General features: G+C 45.2%; 1 protein-coding gene across 1 annotated transcript in view; it reads right to left on the bottom strand.

Moving 5' to 3' along the window:
- Window positions 1–1,690: 1,690 nt before the first annotated feature.
- The window catches only part of Serpine2 (serpin family E member 2), a 64,770-nt gene continuing 47,646 nt past the window's right edge, over window positions 1,691–18,814 (bottom strand). Inside the window, exons 5-9 of the mRNA XM_052193426.1 lie at window positions 10,862–11,060; window positions 9,508–9,608; window positions 6,694–6,780; window positions 4,112–4,195; window positions 1,691–2,331 (exon numbers count right to left, since the gene is read on the bottom strand). Of these exons, the coding sequence (XP_052049386.1) occupies window positions 2,294–2,331; window positions 4,112–4,195; window positions 6,694–6,780; window positions 9,508–9,608; window positions 10,862–11,060 (509 nt within the window). The 3' untranslated portion in view covers window positions 1,691–2,293. The remainder of the gene's footprint in view (window positions 2,332–4,111; window positions 4,196–6,693; window positions 6,781–9,507; window positions 9,609–10,861; window positions 11,061–18,814) is intronic.

Below are 18,814 nucleotides of genomic sequence, written 5' to 3'. Positions count from 1 at the left end.
TGGCATCATCCCATCCATTGAGAGTTAGCTAAGCTAGGATAATACAGGAAAGGCGACATTTCCTCTTTTCTGTCTCCTGACTGGACATCTGAGCCACAGGTTCACAAACCCTTGGCCTCTGATAGGGTTACATCATGGTTTCTCCACCTTGGGCTTTAGGATTTGGATTGAGATGTGTTGCCATCTTCTTTGGTTCTCTAGCTTACAGATGGTGTACTGTAGGAGTCTTGGCCTCCATGATCATAGGAGACAATTTCTGTAAACAACCCCCTCCCCTGTATCTCTCCCTGCAGTAGTTCTTTACCCAGAACACTCCAAACAATGCAACGCAGGAGCAAAGGACACAGAGGAAGACAGTACATAACTTCCTTCCACTGGCAATGGCGCTACAGTTTTAAGTAATTCACAACGTATTAATGACTCAGGGTGGAATAAAACCCGACAGGACTGGCTTTAGTTGGCATTACTAACAAGGAGCACCTTTGGTAGAATGTATGACCTATTCAAAATAGGGTTTTGGCATTGACTTCCCTTTCTTCTGTGGCTATAAATACACACAATTAAGTAACAACATAGTTTAGTCCACTTTACAAGTAATGGTTATTGTAAACAAGGTCAAATAGTGAGTGCCGAATATGACTGACATTTCATTGTAGAATAAGGTGTGGAGCTTCTGGGCTCAAAAAAATACATTAAGTTTTTGACAAGAAGTGCTTTAAAAAGTTTTAAATTTTTTTACATTTGGTGTGTGTGTGTGTATGTGTAACTACAGTGTACATGTGAAGGCCTGAGAACAAACAGTGGGAGTCTGTTCTTTTTCCACCACGTGGGTCCTGGAGATCAATCAGATCCAACAGTTTTGGCAGCAAGCTCCTTACCTCTAAGCCATCTCACTGCTCCAAAGTTTCCAACTCAGCCGGTGGCGGTGGTGGCCCATGCCTGTAATCCCAGCACTTGGGAAGCAGAGGCAGGTGGATTTCTGAGTTCGAGGCCAGCTGTGTCTACAGAGCAAATTCCAGGACAGCCAGGGCTACAGAACCTCATTTTAAAATGCCCTGTACATGGTCACATAAATGTGATGTTTAAATTCCATGTGAAAAATTATCCCCCTGAATGAAACAAAAAATTGTAAATTCAAAGAGCAACCATTCCAGCCGGTCACCAAAACCCAAGCATTTGCCGTGGCTTAGATTTCTCAAGATACAGAAGTCTCCAGAAATTTTTTTCTGTACTTTATAAAGAATAAAGTCTGTGGAGAATCCTTGGCTACTGCTCGAGTGAACCGCAGCTGAGAGCAGAGCTGGGATTACCGTAACAGTCACTCTTGGAAAAGCTCTATAAATGGAGAAGCATCAAGACAAGGAACAGCGACTGCTTGCCAGGTTACAAGAAAAAGAACAGACAAAGTCCAGGGCCTTTGAAGCTCCGGCAAGCTGTGAAGCACAAGGGCTTCTTACCATGGGAGGCTGAGGTAAGTTTTCTGAAATGGCTGTTTTTTTTTTCTTTTTCTTTTTTTCTTTTTAAATATCATTTTCTTCAAACAGAGAAATGGCATTTTTTAAATTTTTACTACTTGGAACACTTTATTTATTTTTTTAACTTTATACAAAATACAAAAATGCCAATCCGAAGAGTACAGACCAGTAGTGACAGGCACGTGGCTTGACAGCAAATCGTGTCTAGCGAGACGTTAGTTTTCCAACTTTATTTTAGTGAACACATGCAGTATATAAAACAACAAGAGCAGGAGGGACAGAAACAACACACGAAGAGGCTACGGCTTCTGCTAGCTTCACCCCTTACCACCTTCAAGCCTTCGGGTAGAGGTGAGAGGAAAAAGAATTAAAAAGGCAAATGATATTGTTTTCCATAAAAACATAAAAGCTACTATAAAATGTCTGTTTTGTCCCCCCTCCTGTCACACTGATTGATCTTCTCCCGGAAAGTCGCACATATAAACAAGAATGAAACAAAAATGCTGAACTTGACAGACAGCAAATACTCGAGAGGGTTGTTAAGCTAGGTAACTGATCAGTAGTTTAAGGAAAATCTTCTAGATATCGTGAATCCTGCCTGTTCATCCTTCTGTACAGCAGCCCAGCCATCCTGCCCTCTCTTCTGACACAGCCCCGACCGGAAACACTTGCGTCACCTAACTGTCGCTATCAACCAGTTTCAAAAAAGAAAGCAGTGTATAAAAATATTTAACAGAACTATGAGAGATGTGGGGGAAGGGAGCCTTTCTTCAGAGCAAAGTCGTCTTGGCTTTGCACGGCTTTCTTCCGTCCGTCCTTCAGGGCTTGTTCACTTGCCCCAGGAACAAGATGGCACCTGGAGGATTAAAGAGAGATAATGTCTGACATCATAAAATGAACTCGAGGTGCAAGAGGGAGGGTGCTGAGTGCTGGGGAGAGAAGGAGCCATGGCTAACCTCTTGCTCAGCTGTGCCCTTCTGTAGAACGTTCTCCAAAGGCAGAAATAGTCTCTGCCTTCACTGTGCAAGCGATCTGACATAAGCGATCTACCACTCAGCTGCGGAGCTGGCTGAAGACAGTGTGACTAAGACGTTGACATTTTAATTATGAGCCATTTTAATGGAGTTTAGGTTAAGTAGCTGCAAGTGACTAGAAACTTCAGTATTGGACTGATCAGCTCTGATACATTAATGCGGACATATCAAACATGAGATAAAAGAATAAGGAACTGTACCTTCTGATTAAAATGACAGCAAAAGAGCACATCATCAGCACCCATAGTGCATGGATGTGAAACCAACCTTCGCCTAAAGGCAGGCTTACACTTCACAATTAAATAAAAAGGGGGGAGCTGACACTACCGTTATTTTACTTTAAAAGGATCTATTCTGTTTATGTATGTGCGCTGAGTGTATGTAGGTGCCTACAGACGCCAGAGGGCATCAGGTCACCAGGAACTGGAATGACACAGCTGCCTGATGTGAGTACTAGGGACAGACCCAGGACCTCCGCAAGAGCAATAAGCACCCTTAAAGGCTGAGCCATTTCCAGCCCTACTATCCTTATTTTTTAAAGTTATTTATCTCTTAAAAATATTATTATTTAATTAAGAAACATTTTCATACAATGTCTTTTTGATCAGTTATTTTTAAAAAGAGAGATTTAGTGGGCTGATGAGACGCAACGTCAGTGAAGTGTTTGCCACATAAACATGGGGACCTGGGTTCAATCCCCAGTGCCCATAGAAAAAGACAAAGGTGGCAATGCTTACTTATAGCTTATAATCTTACTCTAGAGACTAAAAGGGTTTTGGGGACTGGCTAGTCTAATCTTCAAGTCCTAGGTCCCTTTCTCAAAAAATCCAGGATAGATGGTACCTAAGGAATGACAAACTGAATTTGACCTCTGTCCTTCACACATGAATATACGTGCACATGCATCCATACAGCTGTCCCCACTTACTCACCATATACATACCCCCCACACATATACACACATGCACACACACACACACACACTACATACGCACATATGTACATACATATATAGACACATCACACATACACACACATACTACAAACACACACACACTATACACACACACTATATACAAACACACACACACACACACACACACACACACACATACACACACACACACATACATACACACACACAATAAAGAGCCCAATTTAACATATGAGCTGTGGAGCTAAGATCTTTTGAATGGACAATTCCTAAGGCATTATATCTGAGTGACCTCACAGAAGTTGAAGACACAGAGTTTGTTGTGATATTTAAGGTATTTTTAAAACTATGAAAAAAAAATTCAATAGATGTCAAGAGTTTCAAAGGGCATGCTGTACCAAATATGTTAAAAACCACACCTTCTTCCAAATCTACCACCTGGACAATAGTTAAGAGATCCCACCAAACTCTGCAACACAGACTTTATTTTCCTCCCTTTTTAAAGTGTGTGTGTGTGTGTGTGTGGGGGGGGGGGTTAGTATCCATATTGTCTCCTATAGTTGACACGAAGAAAACAGACTAAGGGCCACACCGATGCAGTGCAAACGTAGGTGCAATGGACCTTTGTGCATACCAACAACCAGCGGAGAAACAGAAGAGCCACTCACCTGTGGGATTGTGTCGGATGGAAAACAGGAAAGGCCTGTCTACTATAAACCAGGGGGGCGATGACCTTGCAATTAGGATTGCAGCTATGGAAAGAAGAAGAAGAAATGATGTTATCCGCTAAGAACCAGGGTAGTGATGCCACCCAGGGGCTGGTGTCTGAGGCCACGCTTGCTTTGTCTCCTCTATAATGGTCTCAATGACAACTATTGGGCTGGCCTTTTCAGTTACTGTCTTGTTTATTCTGTAAAACCTCTACCTTCACAATCAATGTTCTTAATTCTCACAGATTTATGGGGAGTGAATGACAAACACACTATAGCTCTTGGGACAGAGACTGCCACCAAATGAGCATCCAGAGAATATTTGCTGTTATTATAAGCTATTTTTACTCACACCATCTGCTGTGCTGATAAAGCCTCTGGACCTCTTCAACCTACCCACATCCTTTCTGCACATCAAAGGCCAGCTCAGAATGCTTAACTGTTGCTTCTGCGCCTTCTCCTTTGGCACATCATTTAGATGCCCTCTGTGACAGCAACACAGACCGCTCATCTGCACCTCCTAGATTACAACATCGCTCAACTCATTAGCTGCAGATATCTGACTTAGGAAACAACTTTTTGTTATTCTTGTAATAGTGGGGATAAAACCCGGGACAATGTGACCACTAAGCAAGTCCATTTACTACTGAACTACACCCTAGCCTGAAAGTTTCTTTAGATACATATGTCTTAGACCTGTCTGCTTTGACCAGTGGGTAGCCCTGTTTAACAAGATCATGGTAAGGCTAAGGAATGAGAGAAGAGTGTATAACTACCACTGTCTGGTACACTGGCTCAGTACTATGCTCAAACGTCTGCAAGGCATGAATGACGTGGCTTGCTCTTAGAAAAGGAATACTTGTAAGGTATTGCTGGGGAAACTGCTTCATCCAGAATTACAATTAGATCGCATGCAGTATAGATTGGTATCTCCCTAACATTCCCATACTGAGGCACTAGGCTCCTAATAGGATTACACATGGAGACAGGCCCTTCACAGAGGCTACTAAGGACCCAGAAGGACCTAGAGGTGAGGCTCTGATCCAACAGGACTGATATCCTTATTACAATGGGCAGGGTCTCCAGGGTCATGACAAAACCACACAAGGATACAAGTCTCACGAGCACACAAAGACCTCAAGAGAAGTCAAACCTGCTGACACTCCGACCTTAGGCTTTGGGCCTCAAGAACTGTGGGAAAATACAATCTGTTGTTTAAGTTCTCTGGTCCCTGTCATCATTAGGGGAGCACAAGCTGACCGATTCAGTAGCCACAGAGCCCCAGATTTGGTCTAGCATCCTGGTGGAGTGGTCTTGAAATCCCTAGTACAATTTAGAACAAGGGAGTCTATATTCCCATTTGCACATGGCTCCTTTACAAATCATGTAGCTGGTCCTGACTGGAATGGTAGTTGGCAAGACGGACAAATCATTTTTTGTCAAATTTAGCATGTAGCAGTCACCTAGAGAAGACCAAGGGTATTAAAAAAAAAAAAAAAACAACAACAAACTAGTATTCTAGGTCCTTATGCTAAGTGCTATTTTAAAGCAACAGGAAAAAAAAAGCATTTATTTGGGAGTGATCAGGTGCTGACTCTAGAGAATAAATGATAACTTTGTTTCATGACTAGAAATAGTTAACTATCCAGCAGGATGCTTAGTGAAGCTAGTCTATGAGCTTACAATCTCATAGTTCAATCTTCTTATCTCATTATATGGATGACTGATGATATTGCTGGTGCTGGTGGAGACAAGCCTAGGTCTTCCTTCCTTTATAATCTGCCAAGAAGACAGATGCAGATGTTCTAATGTCCAAGATGGCTGCCTAGCAATCTTGGTGATGATTCTTCACATTGTCCTGGGGGGACTTGAGGAGTGATGCTCCTGGACTGGCTGTTACGTTTCAATCTAAAGGTGAGCCTTTCCAGCTGGCAAATTAGCCAGAGTGCTTGTATCCTGCTGAGAGCAGGGACCAACATGCAATGGTGCTTGGGCTGGATCTACACTGCCAACCCCTGGCTTGATAAAGTTTTATTGAAAGACTGTGCACCCGTGGTTGTTTTCTTGCTATATTTGCAGACGAGGATTTGGGCCGAAGACAGCGAGGCCCACATGGCTGAAATAACATGCTCTTTCTAGGGGGATGGTGACTCCCTTCCTAGATGAAATTCCTACATTAACATGATTTATCTTTTCTCAGTGTTAAGTGTTAAAACCCATGGTCTTATGTATGCTGGGCAAGCCCTCCTCCTTCTTCCTCCTCCCTCTTTCTTCCTCCTCCTCCTCCTCTTCCTCCTCCAATACTTTATTTACCCATACTCACTGCTGTCTCCACGGCTCCTTCCTACCTCCTCCTCCTCATTACCACCACCACCACCACCATCACCACCATCATGAGCTACTTCATCAACCCGTACTCAATGCTGTCTCCCAAGGGTCAGCTTTCAATGTTCCCCAGAAGTCTGCTAAGCTGAAGGGTGAACCTGGAGGGTGTCCGCTCTCCTATTGGATGTGGCCTTGCCACGTGACCCAGCACTTACTTGTTGCTGCTGAGGCTTTGGTTCCATCTTCACTGACTTCAATTTTTGCTTTTTGCAAGATGTGAGAGACATGCAGGCTCTCTGACCCTGTTCCCAGAAAACACAAAATCAGCACTTCTTTGATGAGCATGCCATCTACAGCTATCAGGAGTAACCTCAGAGCCATGGCAAATTCCAGTTTATGAAAAGGGTCAGAAGTAACTCGATAGTCCTGCAGATTGAGGGCCGTGCGTGGCTGTCACTTGCAGTAGATTTCAATTTCTGCTAAATGATTTGCAATTGTTACTTCTGGGATGGATTCCCAGACCCCAAATATTTCAGTGCCTCTAATCACTTCAACTCAGATGACTATTAATTTTATTTTAAAAATGAAAAGAACAGATTATCTAATAAAGATGCCATTTTTCCAGAAAAAGGAAGACAATAATATAATCCAACTAGACTGCCTATCCCAGAGAGGGTTTCAGATGGGGAAATTGAGGCTCACAAGGTTAAGAAATCGATCCCTAGTCACATGGTGAGCTAGGGGCAGGAAGTGTTGCCTTTCAAAGCCCCAGTCACACTATCTGCCAGCACAGCAAGAGAAGGGAACTCCTGGGAAGGGCCAGGCACAGAACTGAAGCTGTGTCTTGGGGACCCTCCAGAGAATTCAGTTCCCTCAGGTCCAAAACACACCAAACAAATCCCAGGGCTGCTACTGCCCAAAAGGACCCCAGCTCTCACCAGCATGAGCCTGACAGGATTCCGGTCTGGAGAAAGAGAACAAAAGGACTTTTTTTTTTTTGACACCTGATTTTGCATTGTCTGCACAAATAACCAGCTCTAGCATGGCTAGCTGAGACCAGGTGCATGCTCAGAAGGCTCAGGGCACCTACAAGGTTAAAGAGAACAGCTCAAGACGATGCAGGGTGCCTGGTCCTCCTAGTTAGTATTCAGACTATAACAGGTGAGTTTGAACAAGAAGTGCTTCTTTCTCAAACTTTATTAGGCCACAGAGCCCATTAAAATAAAGGTGTGATTCAGGGGTCTGGATCCGAACCAAGATACTCATTCCTAATGGGTTATGCTAATGTACTGGGCTGGGACCAGGAATAGAAAGAGCTTGGGAAGATGGATCGGTGGGACTCCAGTTCCAGCAAAGGTGTGAGGGTGGGCTGGGGGTGAGGGTGGGCTGGGGGTGAGGGTAGGCTTGGGTGACGGTGGACTGGGGTGAGGGTAGACTAGGGGTGAGGGTGGGCTTGGGTGATGGTGGGCTAGGGGTGAGGGTGGGCTGGGGGTGAGGGAGGGCTGGGGGTGAGGGTGGGCTGGGGGTGAGGGTGGGCTAGGGGTGAGGGTGGGCTAGGGGTGAGGGTGGGCTGGGGATAAGGGTGGGCTGGGGGTGAGGGTGGGCTGGGGGTGAGGGTGGGCTGGGGGTGAGGGTGGGCTTGGGTGAGGGTGGGCTGGGGGTGAGGGTAGGCTGGGGATGAGGGTGGGCTTGGGTGAGGGTGGGCTGGGGGTGAGGGTAGGCTTGGGTGACAGTGGACTGGGGGTGAGGGTGGGCTGGGGGTGAGGGTGGGCTGGGGATGAGGGTGGGCTGGGGGTGAGGGAGGGCTGGGGGTGAGGGTGGGCTGGGGGTGAGGGTGGGCTAGGGATGAGGGTGGGCTGGGGGTGAGGGAGGGCTGGGGGTGAGGGTGGGCTGGGGGTGAGGGAGGGCTGGGGGTGAGGGAGGGCTGGGGATGAGGGTGGGCTGGGGGTGAGGGTGGGCTGGGGGTAAGGGTGGGCTGGGGGTGAGGGTGGGCTGGGGGTGAGGGAGGGCTGGGGGTGAGGGTGGGCTGGGGGTGAGGGAGGATTGGGGGTGAGGGTGGGCTGGGGGTGAGGGTGGGCTGGGGATGAGGGTGGGCTGGGGGTGAGGGTGGGCTGGGGGTGAGGGTGGGCTAGGGGTGAGGGTGGGCTGGGGATGAGGGTGGGCTGGGGATGAGGGTGGGCTTGGGGTGAGGGTGGGCTGGGGGTGAGATGGCAGGTGCTTCTCCAGCAGGAGATATTCAGATACTCTTGACCATACAACTGAGGTTGGTAATAAAACTAACTCTCTACCAGTCAAGGGTTGAAATACACACTGGAGGACTTTGCATGTCCAAGCTGTAGCTTGCCACTGGAAATTGTGTTCTAGATGTAGAAGTCAGAGACCCGACCTATTCAAACAATTCCAGGCCAAGTTACGTCAAATGGCAAATACAGAAAGATGATGCTAGGTATGTGTTATGAAGGGCTGCTTGGGCGAAGGCCAGTCTCAATCAGATGGACTGACTTCATTACCTCAGACAAATGGCAAAATACATTTCTGGATGTAAGGCAAGCAAGCCTATAGTTGCTCTGGGGAAGTAAGCTAAATGTTTGAGAATTAAAAATTTCAGGTTTTTTTTTTCAAACCCAAGGGAAAATTTTATATACAAAAATAAAGAACATTGCAATCCTAATTAAGAGGCAAACTCTGGGGTTACAAAGTTCCTCAGCAGTAGAGCACTTGTCTAGCAAGTACACAGACGTGGGTTCAAGTCCCAGCATAAAGGAAGGAAAAAGAAAGCCAAGTGTGTAGGTAACAGGAAACGCAGAAGTTCTTACCCTGGTGGTCCCTCAGGCCTCACATGAGATACGGGGTAAAAAAGGATGAATGCTAACTAAGCCACTGACATTCAACAGTATCCTTTGGCAATGCATCAAACTAAAATTTGCACAGGTTTAAGGCAACATAATTCATGATTTTTCTATTTCTTTTTTTGAGCAAAGAAGGATCTAAAACATTGTCTTGAAGTTTACATTTTAAACTCGACATACTTGTTATTTTTGCAAAATTTGCCTTTGATGGCTCGAACATCTCAGTGATGCCAAGGGCTTTCAGTGGCTCCTTCAGATCTGTTTGTGCCACAGCTGTGAACCTACAGGAAAGCGGAGAATATAGGGGAGGATTAAAATATGCTGTAAGTGATTCAAACACGACAAAATCAGGGCACAGTTTGAAATATATTCTTTACGTAAAACCTTGTCATCACTCTGAACTGCAGCCCGACTTCTCAACCTAACATGTAAACACCAGGTAGGTAGACAACATACCCTCTACTCCCTCACAATGAGCATGGTCATCCAGGTGTGACAGGCAGTCCATACCAGATATTTAGCTAAATGTTATTGAGTGGCTTTCTAGAAAAGCGCATTTAACATTCAAGATGTCTTTATTTTTATCTTTTAGGAGTGTAAGTATTTTTCCTGTATGCATGTATGTGCCTGTACATCTGGGCCCAAGGAAACCAGAAAAGGGCATCAGATCCCCTGGGACTGGAGTCATAGATGGTTGTGTGCCACCACGTGGGTATCAGAGACAGAATCCAGGTCCCTTGCAAGAGCAGTGAGAACTCTTACCCACGGAGCCGCCTCTTCAGTCCCTCAGGAGGAGGACTTCTGATATTTGTAGATGTACTACACTGACTACTCAAGACTTAAAAGTTATTAGGATTCTCTGTTCCCGCTGAGGTGTGGATAGACACTCTGGATTGTGGGAAAGCTGGTAATGATAAAAAATTCACAGAAAGCAGACAGATTCCACTCCCCACACACATACTGGAAAAAGTGTCCTCTGAACTGTTAGAAATTATGGTGCACACAGAATTGGGTTTGTTCTTGCCCCAGTCTCAAGTCAAGTCATAACATCAGAAATTCCACCTATAGTCTACTTTGAGGGTATTAAAAAAGAGCTGCCTTAAAAACTAATGTAACATAGCCTCATGGGCCTTGGTCTTTAATAGCTTCCAGTAGGTACCTGAAGGATCATTGAAGTTCCTTCTCTCACCAAGCTCCTTCGACTACTGTATTCTAATCCATACCATATGAAGATATGTATGTATTTTTCAATTCTCAAATGGAAAGAGATATGTCAGAAGTTGTCACAGAGTCATGAAGACTTTGCACTCATGGGGGTCCTAAGGCCAGGGCTTCCTGCTCTCCTTTAGTATCATTGTTGTCCTGCCATAAACAGGTACCGCAGGGTCTCAGAGAAAGCTTTCAGAAAACACAGCCTGGTTCTCTCTAAAGGATACTTTCCATAAAACCACCTTAGCACCCTGTTTCTAGTGTGCAATATGATAGCTATCCCCTGAGCAGAGCATCATATCTTTTTAAGGAAAGGGGCACTCACTTGGGCAGCACCAGCTGCATCCTCTTGGGTACCATGGTGTTCATCCAGCTATCGATGGTCTTGGTACTGATGTGAGGGATGATGGCAGACAGTGGGGTGGAGCTCTCGGTTGGCAGGGCGATCAGCATGCTGATGCTCTCACCATGGTAGGGCAGCTCAATGAAGTTGTACCATAAGCCATTCGGGGTGCTGGTAGACCCTAAAGGAACCAGAGGCAGATTTAGTGTATGCCTAATGACTTCTAGATGGGAAGAGGGGACAAGCGGCTGGCGGTCACCAGGGAAGTCGTAGGAGAGAGACAGTAATTCAGCCCGCAAAGCTCCCTTTGCTACAAATAGCTCCCTCAGAAGGACAAAGATAAGGACAATGACTTCTTTCTTCCCTGGTGCAGAATTCTCTGTCTTCAGTCTAGACAGAACGCCTCTGGGCATCGCTAAGCCCACTTTAATTCTGCTGAGTAGAACGTAAGCAGACCATTAGATCGTTAGGTACTTACTGCTCAGAGCTTTGTACGAAGTTGACCTTTATATCGGTAAAAGAATAAATTAAAGCTACTTTTGAGTTTTGCTTTGTTTTTTTTACATTTTACTTTGTTTTAGAAAATACATATTGTATGTAAGGTATACAATACGATGGCCAAGGCAAGACACAGCAAAAACATTTCTAAGGTAGAGCTAGTGAGCATATCCATCACTGCACACAGTTTCTGGTTTTAAAATAAAAATATCCATCACTGCACACAGTTTCTGGTTTTAAAATAAAAAAAGGAGAGAGCTAGGTGAGCACCAGGTTTCTTCTCTTTCTTAAGTGCAGATGCATTATGACCAGTTAGTTACCTCAAACCACTGCCACCATTAATTATAGATAGGATAGACTATATATTCTCAAACCGTGAGCCAAAATAAACCCTTCCTGGCTTTAGCTGCCTTTGTCAGAAATTGCCTTATAGCAACAAGAAAAGGAAGTCCCACAGCCACAGAGAACAGCCTGAGACAGCAACTGCATAGCACAACCCAGCAGTCAACAGGTCCCTGTTGGCATTTCTAAATTGACGGGGGATTTCTAAAGTGTGTGTTCAGCACTAAACCTTTAAAGATGAACTCCGCGAGTTTGAGAAGGTGCCACAGTCTGTCTCCCCATGCCATCTCTCTATACAGATGGAAATATTGGGATATTAAAGTATGGGCCTCACAAGGTCGCTGGGATGATCACATGAAAAATATATATAATGTGCCCAGTAGTAAGCAGGGTGCCCACGAGGGGGGGGGGGGCTTTTCCTCCTCTGTGTGAAATACAACAAGGGGAGAAAAGAGGCAGCAATTTCTTAGAATTTTCACTGGAGTTTTCTTAGTGGATGGCCTTGTTTGTTTGTTTGATTTTGAGACAATGTTCTACTGTATAATAGCCCTGGCTATCCTGGAACTGGCTCTATAGACCAGGTTGGCCTTCAACGCACAGAGAACCCCTTGCCTCTGCTTCCTGAGTTCTGGAATTAAGGGCATATATCACCACAAGGTGAAGAACTTTGGACAGGCCACACCTCCAGAGAAGGAGGACAGGAGGTTAAAGAAAGAAAGAGGACAGCAAGAGACAGAGAGCAAGTCCTGTTCTGTCACAAGCACCTTTAGCTATAAAATAAAAACAGATGAAGGTGCTAGAAGAGCTGCCACCATCAGACAGTACAGTCTTCTAGGGACTGCCACCATCAGACAGTACAGTCTTCTAGGGACTGCCACCATCAGACACTACAGTCTTCTAGGGATTGCCACCATCAGATAGTACAGTCTTCTAGGGACTGCCACCATCAGACAGTACAGCCTTCTTAGGGACTGCCACCATCAGACAGTACAATCTTCTAGGGACTGCCACCATCAGACACTACAGTCTTCTAGGGACTACCGGAATCTCTTCTCCCCAAGCACAGATTGCACTCGGCTGTAGGACAGCCAAGGAATTCAGTGTCATTAGACTCAGCTTGGAATTGCTGTGAGCTCACACCAGCCTGGATTCTGGGTCTGGATCACTCAAGAATCAAAGTGACTATACTTGGGTCTTTACTTTTAGCCTGAGTGACAAAACTGTCTCAGTAGAAACTGAAAAATCAATGATAAGTGGGAAAATACCCCACTTCCTAATGAGCCCTTTAATCCTCAAAGAAAACATCAAGTCTCTGGCTCTAATGGGGCTAATTTTTAGAAACTGTGAAATGCAGGAAATAGTTATTAAATTATTGCTCTGGGGCAGAAAATGAAGACCTGGAGAGAGCAATTGTGTGTCTGCAGAAGTGTGTCTAATTCAGCTAAGAAGGGTTGAAGCTGTGAATGATATGGAGCATGAGCTGGAGTGGGTGGGAGGTGGGGCAGTCAGCAGGCTCACAGGTTGACCCAGCCTTGACCGGATACACCGTTACTGTGTAGAACCAGCACAGTTAACCATTCTGTGTAGTCGCGCATTCACTGGACGTTTGACCTTTTCCTATAACTGCCTCGGACCCCGGGCCTGGGTGACCAGTGCCAGCCGGTGGGCTGTGTCTGTCCATACCTATGCTGAGCTTGTCATCTTGAGAGGTGGGGAGATGGATGAACACCTCTGCTCTCTCCTCCATCCCAGGGACTACAGAACCACCTCCACCCCCATATCCTATTACAGAGGGGAAACATAAGACTGAGAACACAGGCTGGACTCGCAGAACCTTGATTCAAAGCCAATCTGAACAGCTCACTCAGTCAATGACTTTAGTGAAATGCTGCAAGACAGTGTACACACACCACATTCAGCACAAGTCGGCACATAGCACAGACTTCCACACTGATGGGAGCAGCTTTGTAACCACTGACCCAGTTTTGAAACACGATCTTGCCGGAGATTCCAGTCTGACCCCAAGCACGAGATTCTTCTGCCTCAGCTAGATGTGGGATTTACAAAGCACAAGCCATGATGGCGCCTGAGTGCCTTACTTCTTGAAGGACTGGTTACTCCTCAGAGTGTAGACACAGAGCTGACTTACTACAGGAAACCCACACCTGCAGCAGGGGGGTGTGATATATCCCCATCAGGACAAGTCACATAGGAAAGGTTATTTGGGAGCTGGGGTCAGGGCATAAAACCGAAGGCAAAATGCACTGTGCTCTTCTGTGAGGATGATTTCTTTGGTGTGTAACTGTACTGGCTGGTTTTGTGTGTCAACTTGACATAGGCTGGAGTTATCACAGAGAAAGGAGCTTCTGTTGGCGAAGTGCCTCCATGAGATCCAGCTGTGGGGAATTTTCTCAATTACTGATCAAGGGGGAGGGCTCTTTGTGGGTGGTGCCATCCCTGGGCTGGTAGCCTTGAGTTCTATACAAAAGCAAGCTGAGCAAGGCAGGGGAAGCAAACCAGTAAGAAACATCCCTCCATGGCCTCTTCATAAGCTCCTGCTTCCTGACCTGCTTGAGTTCTAGTCCTGACTTCCTTTGGTGATGAACAGCTGTGTGGACTAAATAAACCTTTTCCTCCCCAACTTGCTTCTTAGTCATAATGTTTGTACAGGAATAGAAACCCTGACTAAGACAGCAATACATGAAGCTGCCCCCTCACTCAGAAAAGGAACGAGGAAGTCTTCTCTCTTAGATGAAAGACATAAGCCAGGCAGTGGTGGCACACGCCTGTAATCCCAGCACTCTGGGAGGCAGAGGCAGGCGGATTTCTGAGTTAGAGGCCAGCCTGGTCTACAGAGTGAGTTCCAGGACAGCCAGGGCTACACAGAGAAACCCTGTCTCGGAAAAACCCAAAATCAAAAAAAAAAAAAAGACATAATTAGTCAAGAGTCAAGTATGAAAAATGTGCATACTTTTCTTAGAAGATCCATTTAGCCTAAGAGCTTTTATTCTAGAAAGGTCCTTGTCATTCTTTGATTCCTATGGTAAGTCCTACAAGGAAAAACTAAACTGACCTCACTGAAATGCTAACAATGCTTTAAAGTCTGTAAAATCAAGGAGAATGTTTTAAATACTTACGATCAGGAAAGCAGTATAAATGGTCGTCCCTGTAATGACCTTTAGCTACCAGCAGAAGTGGATTTCCTCATCCCACTTAACTAGAAAGTGAAAAATGTATTTGGAAATGACAAATAGATCTATGGCTGTCTACCTTACAGACTGAAGACAGCTTATGGGGAAGAAACAAGGCACAAGGAACTGAGTGGGCCAAGAGAAGGGCTGTGTTGGAAGACCTTGGCAGACAAGGATGGAACACAACTAGTCTTGGGAACTACAACATAGTAGACAGCCAATGGGGATGTACTACCGGTGGACGAATACTAGCTGGAAACAGGGAAAGAAGGGACCTGGAGATAGGTGGAGCGTGGAGACATCCCAGGTGGTACAACGCCTGCCACACAAGTGTGATGACCTGAGTTCAAGTCCCAGTGCCCATAGAAGAGTCCACACAGGGTGCCAAACTTGTAATTTCGGTTCTCTCTTTTTTGTAATGGTGGGACATGATTTTTTTCTATATTCTTTGTTTACAGTCCAAATGATTTTCCCTTTCCCGGTTCCTCCCTCCCCATATACCATAAGCCCTCTTCCCTCTGCCCATTCCCCAATCAACCCCCCACCCACTTCTCTGTCCTGGTAGTCCCCCACATTGCTGCATCAAGCCTTTCCAGGACTAGGGCCCTCTCCTTCCTTCTTCTTGGGAATGATTTGATATGTGAATTGTGTCTTGGGTATTCAAAGCTTCTGGGCTAATATCTACTTATCAGTGACTCCATTCCATAAATTCCAGTTCTAAGGGAAGCAGAAAGAGGTGGGTCCTGGAGATTCAGTGACCAGTCAGCCTAGCTGACAGCAAGAACTAGGTTCAGTGAGAGACCCTGCCTCAAAAAATAAGTTGAAAAGTGATTAAGGACTATACCCAATGGGGACTTCTGGCTTCTGGACACATCCTCGGACACAGGTACATCTGCAGAATATGATATGGGTGCGCGCACACACACACACACACACACACACACCACAAATACATACACATAGCAATCTGATTATTTGTTGTTTCCCCCCACACCAGGAAAAGGTCTCTATAGTATAAATTTAAGCATTTATGCTGAACATTTTTTAATAACTTTGATCAGGAATTCCTGTTTAAACAAATTTCCTGTAGGAATAGCGACAAAACCTTCACAAATGTGTGCAAAAGAGAACTCAGTTATTATTCATTAGAGGAATGAAGCAACTGACTAGCCAGAAAATATTATGTAAGTTTATATCATGAAATAATGTGCAGCTAAAAATCAGTCTTGTAAATTCTAACAAATTGCTGAAACAATATTCCATGATATAGTAGCTAATGAACCAGATAGATTACTGAATAAACACTGCGGTGTAATCCTGTGCATGCAAAAAGGTTTCAGAATACATTTCATACATTCATAGAATAGGTAAAAAAATTATATGCGTAGCACTTAATAGAGGCTCTTTTCCTAGGGAGTGGGGTTACTGAAACCATTTTCTTCCTGCTTGGTACACGTGGCAGATGGCTTTGCAGTGAACCTGAAATGCCCTTCCGCTAAATGGCACTTCAAAGCTCTTTCTAAGTAAATAAACAAATTAATAATAATAATAATAATAATAATAATGTCTCTCCCTGAAGGTCTCTCTTAAGAGTCACAAGTCAGATGTATTTCTCTCCCTTTTCATTTCTACCATCTTGTCTTGATGTTGCCAAGTGGGTCTCCTCAGAGACACTAATGTCATCTTGGGAGAGCAGTAAAGTCATATCTTCTCTGAAGGGCAGTGTTTCAGCAAGGGGGCCAAGACTTGGCAGAGGCCCAGAAAACACCCAACAGGAGACCCTGAGCCATGTAGGCTCCTCTCACAGCGACATCTTGAGTCCCTGCTGATAGTGTTGGCAGAGGTGAGTGAGTATATGGGCAGAAATGGCCAACAGGCTAAGGGGCCCGCAGTCATGAAAATGAATGCCTGCTTGAGCCACGGAGGCCTGTGGACCCTCCTCACAGGCCCATGCATATAAGCCGATATCCTTATCTTGATAAGGTGCTGTGGTGGCAACCTGTGAATCTGGGGGATGTATAACAGTCTCACATCACACAACCCAGAATGAAGCCAGACTCCAAGCCAGAAGTAAGACCCAATGACAGGCACAGACAGGAGGGCAGGAAGGATGAGCCCAGGTTGCCACTGTACTAACTTGTAACGAAACGGGACAGAGGCAAGAAGAACACTTAGTCTATCCTGCGCTCACTCCAGCAGTCCCAGTGGGCCTGAAGCAGGTGTGCCATCAGGCTGGATCATCTAAGCAGATCCTAAGGAAGGCATTATATAAAGCACAGGAAGAACACAGGCAAACTGCTACAGATAGGCTGTAAATGGTGGTCACTATTCCCAACATTGTGGGGTGGGTTACTTACACTGGCCACTCCAGTGTAGAAGCCAGGGACAGAGGGAGCCTCATCAGGCAGCCTCAACTGCAGACACTGAGGCAGAGGCAGGAAAGGAGAGGGAAGGGGTGGGGAGAGAGATTCATTCTCATATTCTCCCTTCCCTCGCTCCCTCTCTTTCCTCCCTCCTCTCCTTCCCTTTCTCCCTCTGTGTGTCTATGTCTCATCTCTCACTTCTCCCTCTATTTGAACTGATAAAATTACATTTATATCAAGGATGCCGGTCAGTAGTAGAGTCTTTGTCTAGCTTGCCCAAGGTCCTGGGTTCAATCCTCTGCACACAAAAAGATGCATCTGGTAACACCTGTATGTTCTTGGACAAATCAGTTCTGAACTCTATATATGCCCTCAAGTGTTTCTCTTTGAGAAAAGACTATACAGTCAAGAAGAGCATACTATATTCCTACAAAAAAATTTGCCTGTATGAATCTCCCAGAGGAATAGCTAAAGAATCATTTTGATCTCCTGTTCCAAATAGAATGCCGACTGTATAAAGATTGTATTTAAAAATAAAACAATTTCTCTCTGGCTGTGTAGTAGGGGTGCTGGCAGCATTCCAAGGTGTCCTCAAGCAGGCCAGCCCAGGAGGGGGCGGTCAGTGTGACTGGAATGACTTTCAGGTAAAAGGAGCTATTTCCTATGCTCGGGTGCTTGGGATGGACTTCCTGTGGCGTTTTATACGTGCACAATATATTTTCCAATGAACACTTACTGAGTTTGGAAAATTTGCTCCTAGAAGACTGCTGACTGACAAGATTGAAACTGTTCTGATAACACACTCAGGAGCAATAACTTAATGTCTACCACAGCCACAGGTCAACTGTTTGGATATAATGGTGACTGACTATGAAAAGGGACATATTTAGGGGCTGGAGAGATGGCTCAGTGGTTCAGAGTGTTCTGTCCTCATAGAGGATGAGACTTCAGATACTCCGGCTCCAGGGTATCTGACGCCCTCTTTTGGCTGTTCTGGGTACCTGCACACAGGTGTATGCAGAATTAAAAGATAAATTTTATTTTTAAAAAAGGAAGAGAAAAAGAAATAAAAGGGAATATTTGGCACCCGGGGGCCAGGAAAGACTGGAGATTTGAAGACTGGCATACAGACAGGAAAGAGATTTAAGGTGAATCAAGACTGTTTCAATGAGGCGAAATGTAAAAGACAACCAGTCGTCATTATCTGTGCTGTGGGAAGAATTGGATCGATGGGAGACTCTCTATCTATAAGGCTGATGACACAGGCTCACTACAAAGAAAATTCAGGGGCTGGAGAGAGGGGCTGTAAGCTTGCTGTGTAAGAGGGCTTAAATTCCAATCTCCAGAAACCACATAAAAATTGGGAGACAGGAAGATTGTTGGAGCATTTGGCTGTTAGCACCAGGCTCAGTGAGAGATCTTGTCTGTCACAAGAAAGAGTTTAAGAGTTACAGAGCAGGATTCAACGTCCTCCTCTGGCATCTGTAGGATGCACACCTGCACAAGCACACACACACACACACACACACACACACATACAC

The sequence above is a fragment of the Apodemus sylvaticus genome, chromosome 9 (genome assembly GCF_947179515.1).
Source record: "Apodemus sylvaticus chromosome 9, mApoSyl1.1, whole genome shotgun sequence".
NCBI classification, from domain to species: Eukaryota; Metazoa; Chordata; class Mammalia; order Rodentia; family Muridae; genus Apodemus; species Apodemus sylvaticus.
Note: the sequence above shows the minus strand (reverse complement) of the source record. Positions and strands in the feature narration are given on the sequence as shown.